The sequence below is a fragment of the Bos taurus genome, chromosome 21, assembly GCF_002263795.3.
Source record: "Bos taurus isolate L1 Dominette 01449 registration number 42190680 breed Hereford chromosome 21, ARS-UCD2.0, whole genome shotgun sequence".
NCBI classification, from domain to species: domain Eukaryota; kingdom Metazoa; phylum Chordata; class Mammalia; order Artiodactyla; family Bovidae; genus Bos; species Bos taurus.
The window spans coordinates 57,806,865-57,814,085 of record NC_037348.1 but is presented as its reverse complement, the minus strand read 5'-3'; the positions used below and the strand labels follow the sequence as shown (position 1 = coordinate 57,814,085).

The following is a 7,221-nucleotide window of genomic DNA, read 5'->3' as shown; positions in this document are numbered from 1 at the left end:
ACTCACAAACCTTTCATTACATCATTTGTAAAACAAAAAGTGATGGAAATAATGTTCTTAAACGATTTCCAAACTAGCACTGCCTCAGGACAAATCAAATAAAACAAGAAACTATGCAATGACTTTTCTTAAATTATGTCCTTTTTTTGATAAGCAGTATAGTAGAATGATATAGCTGGAGATTTGAAGCCAGATATCCTGGGTTCAAATCCTGGCTCTTCCACTAGCAGTGTGACCAACAAGTTATTAATTCTGTGTGCCTCAGGCTGCCTCATTTTCCTCTTCTGTAAGGTGGTACTAGTCCCAACACATACTTGCATCATAGAACTCTCATGCAGCAGAATCTGTATGTCTCAGGAATCTGCCTGCAGCCATGCATACTTCTAGTAAGCACTCAAAAGATGCAAGTGATTTGGTTACCTGTCCCTTGCAAAAACATGTATTTCAAACTGTTACTTAATTTGAAGACTCAGTGTATCAGTGTCCTGTAGCAAAAAAACATTTCAGTAACTAGACCTTTGGAAGTAGTAAAGGAGAGAAATGAGACTACTGGAGAAGAATCTGATTGTGCCAAGGACACCTGCTTAATCTTTAAAGTAAAAGCTTCCTATGGAATGCCCAGCCTTCCATTCTGGTCAAACCTGACTTAAAGCTGCTTGAAGACTTTGGTTTTCAGTAGCTCATACAAATTGAGAAAAACCTTTCTTCAGTTCTTTTCCATTTATTAGCATGGTTAGGCAGACAGTACCCAGTGCTGAAACATCTGTCATCTGTGAGAAGCCCTACAGCTCAGGGATTAGGAATAAAGGCATCAGATGCCGGGTTAGGCTTTGGCTTTGCTTCTTGGCTATGTGACCTTCAGCAAGTTACAGAACTTCAGCTCACTGTCCTTACCTGTAAAATCTGGATGATAATAACTGTTATCTCATAGGGCTGTTGGAGGACTACAAGAGTTGATTGACGTTAAAGCTCTTAGAGCCCAAGAGAAGCACCAAAAAATGTTACGATTCTTATTAAAAATCAGTGTACAACATTTCTCTGGTATTGATGACATAACTATAAAAATATATCTTGATCTCACCCAGAAAAAAAAGAAAAAAAAATTCCTAAAATCTAGTTTTCCATTTTTCAGTTATCTGTATTGTTACCAGACATGAGGTAGTGAGCACAAATCCAAGAGGCAGTACAGGGATCACATCTCCATGCAGTTAACCTATCGCCTGAAGACTAGACTTTAGGCAGAAAAGAAAATCAGAGGGATGGTGACTTGAGAGCATCGTTTAGATAGCACACATCTGACAGGGACTGGACTGCTTTCATTGAACACCTTGTTTCCATTTTCTATGTGTTAGATTACTCAGCTTTCAAACATTTAGTCTTTTCCCAAGTAGGTTTTTTTTTAATTGCATTAATAATTCTAGCTAATGAACAGCACCCGTATTATTACCAAAAGGAAGATCACATTTTGCTTCTCAAGACACCCATCACCTCAATAATTTCATACCAATTTCTCACAAGCTGATAGCAAACGAGCATACTGCCTTAGCTACAATGGGATGAACTGGTGTTTTAGTTTGAAGAATTTTAAAGCAAGCCAAGTAATTGTATAAAATTTAAATTTTATGACCATGTTTGGACCTTTTTACATTAAGCACAATGGAAATGTTCATATTCATTTTTCCCCAAAGGAAAATTTTCTGAATTATCACTATGTTGCACAGTAAAATAAAAATATGAGTCCAGGTACTTATTCAAGTTTCTAAGGAATGCAAATAACAGATAAAATTTTACTTCCAAAATCTGAAGTCATCCACATGATTTTGTAGTACTGATTCTCAGTCTTTACCTAAAAACTCATTATTCAGATAAAGTTAGCCCCCTAGCCACATTCTTTAAAAAGCTTCTGCCCCACCACAACTTCCTGAGATCTGTGAAGAAACTGCAGTCTTGTGATCAGGCTCCATATCATACTGGCAGTTTTGTACTTGTAAGGAAAAGATGATGACGGATTTTATGTGTCAATCAGTTGTAGTCTGCTGATCTGATTAGAAGCCTTGACAAATGCTTGGTGGCGATTGCATATAACTGCCAAGCATATGGGAATAATACAGTAGCCCACCGTTTTGGGGTCAGCTCTTGTACAAGAGTAAAGGAATAAAAACATCTGTAAGTAAGGTATCAGAAAAACAACTGTCCAGAACCAAAAAGGCAGGGAGAGCAACCGAGTTTTCAAGGAGTGTGTCCACGTGGTTCCTTCAAGGGGCTCCTCTGGGTGCTGTTGAATGTGTTCCAAGGCCAGCCTGTTGTAAGTCTCATTTATTTCAAAAACGTAGTAAAATGCTGCTGCACTTGCTAATAGATACAGTCCCACTCCGATCCATCCCATCCGCTGACGGAAATTCATCATTCTCCATGCTCTGTGCCTGCCAGTTAGAAACAAGTTAGGGTCTAGTAATGCTGTCATGGCAACTATTCCAAATGTACTTAACTTTTTTTCCCCCAATGAGCTCTAAAATACCCCATAACGCATTTGAGGTTTTAAATAACTAAATTTACATCTATTAAGAAATGTAAACAACTTACAGGTCGTTTTATGTAATAGATATGATAAAGTTTAATTATATATTGAGCATGCTTTTTATTGTAGCCCACAGATAAATCACTATATCTGACTTAAACAGGTCCAGCACACCGCCCCTTAAACTGTAATTAAATTAATTTCCTACGGAACATTTCACTGTTAACAGTTCAAATACTTTCTGATTTAACAGTATTGCTGCAGACATGAACGCTTAGTTCTTCAAGTCAAACCTATGTCGGAGCCCCCAAGTTAAGACAGTAACTCTTAAACACTTACAGTGGTCCCGAAAATCTTCCTGTTCCCACGGCAAGCGTTAAAGAGTCACTCAGTTCTGAATAATCGGGTGGCTTTGGCATTTCAGAGAAAAAGCCACCATAAAAGAAATCCCCCGGGGTCACCGGCTGGGAGAATGGTGAGCACGGCCAGCCTGGAGCAAAGACTAAGTGTGATTAAGCACAGCGTGACTGCAGCCGGTCACGCGGGGGGCTGGCCCCCGTCGCTGCTGCCCGAGCCCCAGCCTGTGTCGGTCGGCCCAGCCGGGAGGCTTCCCCCGACACCTGGGCCTTCCCTGCAGCCGGCCCCGCCCCCTGTCGCGCAGCAGGGGCCGCCGGCCGCGACCAGGGCTGCGCAGGCGGCGCCAGACCCGGGCCTCTCCGCCTTGCAGCGCCGAGAGCCCAGTGCCGGGCAGCGGCCACCGGCCGAGGCTGCAGAGCTGGGCAGGTCCCGGGTCTCACCTCCTGTCCGGGTTGGCCCGCCTGCCCGCCGTCCCGGATGCTGCCACACTCGTGGCTTCCGGCTCGGGCCGGAAGCGCGCATGCCCCGCCCCCGAAAGACCCGGCCCTCCCCGTGACGTCAGGCCGCGGCACCGCCTCCTCAAGCGCTCTCCAATCGGCTCCAGCTGTCTGACTGGCTAAAGTTGCCGAGGCGCGGGTGGTGGCAAAGATCCCCACTTCTGGTGGGTGGCCGTCCGAGCCTGGCCGCTTCAGTCCCCCTCGAGGCTTCACCCTGGTGCTTCTCTCGTGGCCCTGGTCTCCCAGCTGTTCCGCCTCGCGGAAAGCCCCGCAGCGTCGGGCGGTCAGCTGTTTCCCCGGCGCGCCTCTGCTATCCCCTTTGGGTGTGCATCGAGTGGAGAAGAGGCCGCCCCTCGCGTTCCTCGGGCCTGGCGGTCCGGGAAGCGTCGCGAGCAGGCCCTGGTGCCTCGGCTGCCGGCGATGGACTCAGACACCGACAGCTAGATCCGAGGCTCCGGTGACTGCTTGCCGCAGTGGGGCTGGCCTCAGGCGCGGGTGCGCGGGCCTTCTCCGGGCTCGAGTCTAGGGTCATTCATTGACACCTTCAAACTGACCTGACTGCCTCGTCCTCGCAGCTCGTCGGAACTCCGGACGTTAACCAGACTTAACTGTAGTACCGCGGAGGAATACTGTGAATTGCGGCGGTGTCAATGGTGTGGGAAAAATTGGAATTTAAATCTGTTGTTTGGGGCACCATGACGCTGAGGCTCTTAGGAGACTGGTGTAGGGGGATGGATGTGAACTCGCGGAAAGCGCCGTTGGTTGCCGGCATCGCCCAGACCTGTGATGTGGCAGAAATCTGTGAGCTGGTGTAGCCCCCTTGGGGGAGTACAGACTCCTCGGGAGAATGTCCCGGAGGGACGAGATCAGGAATGTAGCCTTAATAGGACTTACTGAGGAGACAAGTCATGTTCTGATCCCTAAGGAGATACCCGGAGGCAGGGGTGCCTGTAGAGTGATCTTTAAGTCCCCTGACCCAGATAGTTAATTTTTAAGCAGATTAAATGAACTCTTAGAGGGGGAGGGCGTGACATTGGGTAAGTTTACCAGAGCTCTTACGTATGGAAACGACCCTTTGATCTAGACTAGGATGTGATTCTAGGAATGCGGACCCCTTTGTTGGCACAGGCAGTCCATAAGGCTCTTCAGCCTGCTCTGTAACACCTGAAATACAAAAAACTGAAAGTTTTCTCAGGCAGTGATCCTCCAGAGCCAGAAGAAGAGTTTGAATCCTGGCTGTTTCATACTACTCAAAAGATGAGGATATGAAAGTTGTAAGATGTCGAAAAAACAAGGCGATTGCTAGAGAGCTTCAGAGACTCAGCATCCGGTATCTTTCGTGTCCTCCAGATAAACAATCCTTTAATCACAACTCCTGAATGCCTGCAGGCTCTGGGAGTTGCAGGTCAAATACCTGACCACTTGCCAGAAGGAGGGAGAAAATTGCTTAGGAACTAAGGCTGGAGCCTTTACTACAGAAACTGGTAGAGAGAGGAGACTTGGAGTGAGCCTGGAGCAGGTCCTTGCTGGAGCAGTCCACAGAACACCGGCGCAGGCAGGCTTCTTAGAGTTACTGACACTAATAAAGGATGAAGAGGCAGCTGAAGAGGAGGAAGAGGGCGCCCTCCTCCAGGCAGGACTTGAGAGACATTTCATCTGAATCTTGGGAAATCAGGAAGGGCTATCTGCAGCAAGCAGAACACGGAGGCTGAACAGTCTGTATGCTCAGTGATAGACATTAACCTATCTTGTGCTGCCAAGTTACTCATGTTTGTGCAGTTCTTAGTATAATCCTTTGTCATTTCTGTGCCCATGTAATGTCTCCTAAATGTCTCTCTAGTCATTGACTAGAAGGATGTAGTTCAGCACTGGTATTTATATATTTATATTCACCCATGAATTTGTTTTTTAATCACTCAGAGTCGTACAGAAGTTTCATCACTACACACATACATGTGATACTCTGAGAGGATGTCCAGACATGGCTCAGGTGCACATGCTGATCAGATTTCGTTCAAATGTCGGCTTGTGTGATAATAGGGGGACCAGAGTAGCTGTCCCACGTGATGCGTCATAGGTGGTTTTTAGGTGTGCATGTGTGTGTTAGTCGCTCAGTCACATCCGACTCTTTGCAACCCCATGGACTGTAGCCCACCAGGCTCTTCTGTCCATGGAATTCTCCAGGCAAGAACATTCCCTTCTTCCCGATCTAGGGATCGAACCCGGGTTTCCAGCATTGCAGGCAGATCCTTTACCATCTGAGCCACCAAGGACGTCCAGTTAGGTATGTCTGGCCCTATATTAATCATGAAGATCATGAGCAGCGGTTTTTATTTTCTGTGTGAATAGAAATTTTATTGATTCTATGCCATCAAAACAAGAGGCAGAATTCAACGCTGTGGTTGGTAAGTTTGCAGCTGCCATCTCTAACCCCAGATTTCTCATGTGTGTCGTCAAAGCATCTATTTATTAAACGTCATATTAATAGGTTGCATTCAATTATAGATTGAATTAAATTCAATTATAGATGTGAATTTATAAAATAAATGTGAATAAAATGACCTTTTAACCTATTTTGTTTATACCAAGTTTCCAAGAGCGATTTCACTTGAACAAAGTGTTTCAAAAGCATGAATCTGAAAGCCACTGAATTTGCACAGTCTTAGTCCTTTGGACACTTAGTCCCTTGGACACTTTCCTGCTGGTGCCCAGGGGTAGGGAGTAGTTTTCGAACTGAGAATGCTGGTGGGACCTTCTCCTGAGGCACAATGGAGTGAAATGAGACTGCGCAAATGAGTGCAAGCAGCAGGTCCCAAGGTATCAATGTGTTGAATCTGGAGGGTGAAGGGAAAGACAGGAGCATTGCATACCTCTGGGTGGCAGGCTAGACTAAATGGTCCAGTACTTCCTCACTTAATCCTTGTAAAAATCCTGCAAAATGGGGAAACAACTAGTTTCAGAATTCTGTCATCTGCCTTACTGTAAGACCCGTGTTCTTCCCACTGCCAGGAAAGAGAAGCAGTCCTAAGAGTGTCTGGACCCAGCCTCACAAGGGAAGTCGGGCAGATTGTTAACAACATTTAATAATTGGTATGGGCTACATCTTTCTTTTTTTAAAACAAACAAACGAACAAACATATTTATTTGGGTGTGACTGGTCTTAGTTGTAGCATGCAGGCAGCATGCAAAATCTCTAGTTGTGGCCCTCAGGATCTTGTTTTAGTTGCAGCATATGGGATCTGGTTCCCTGACTAGGCATTGAACCCAGGCCCTCAGCGGTGAGAGCACAGAGTCCAAACCGTTGACCACCAGGAAAGTCCATAGACAACATCTTTCTTACACACCACTGCCAACTGGATGCTGTAATGGGGAGTAAGAACCTGTAAAACCAGTGGGCAGCAGGGAGGCTGGACATGGGCTAGTGATTTGGTCTCAAAAAGGAAGAATGAAAGCATGAAAGTTGAGAATTGCTGAAAGATCATACTGAGAGTCTTTAATAAAAATACTCCCAAAGAGCCAGTTTGGGGATATACACTTTTGGGTTTAGATACAAAGTCATAATGTTTCTGTTATGAATAAACGGGTTCACTCTTCATAAATTCACATGTGTTCCCCCTACAGAAGGTTAAATACATATCAAACCATCTTGTTGTACCTCCTTAGTGAAAGTGAAGTCGCTCAGTCATGTCCGACTCTTTGCAACCCCGTGGACTGTAGCCCACCAGGCTCCTCCATCCATGGGATTCTCCAGGCAAGAGTACTGGAGTGGGTTGCCATTTCCTTCTCCATGTACCTCCTTAAATGTATGTAATTTTAACTTGTCAAATACAAGTGTGTAACTAAAGTGTG

At 45.6% G+C, this 7,221-nt stretch overlaps 1 protein-coding gene across 3 annotated transcripts; it reads right to left on the bottom strand.

The window, feature by feature from the left end:
• Positions 1-705: 705 nt before the first annotated feature.
• LYSET (lysosomal enzyme trafficking factor) lies at positions 706-3,366 on the bottom strand. 3 transcript variants are annotated; one of them, NM_001077132.1, is made up of 3 exons: positions 3,316-3,327; positions 2,858-3,008; positions 706-2,423 (listed from the first exon to the last, which is right to left on the bottom strand). In NM_001077132.1, the coding sequence occupies exons 2-3, from the start codon at positions 2,935-2,937 to the stop codon at positions 2,012-2,014; spliced, it is 492 nt and encodes a 163-aa protein (NP_001070600.1). In that variant the 5' UTR covers positions 2,938-3,008; positions 3,316-3,327; the 3' UTR covers positions 706-2,011. The 3 variants fall into 3 exon arrangements, with proteins under 3 accessions (NP_001070600.1, XP_010815578.1, XP_024837730.1); XM_010817276.4 differs by having other exon boundaries at positions 1,603-2,423; positions 2,858-3,366; XM_024981962.2 differs by lacking the exon at positions 2,858-3,008 and having other exon boundaries at positions 1,603-2,423; positions 3,316-3,366.
• Between the last annotated feature and the right edge of the window lie 3,855 nt (positions 3,367-7,221).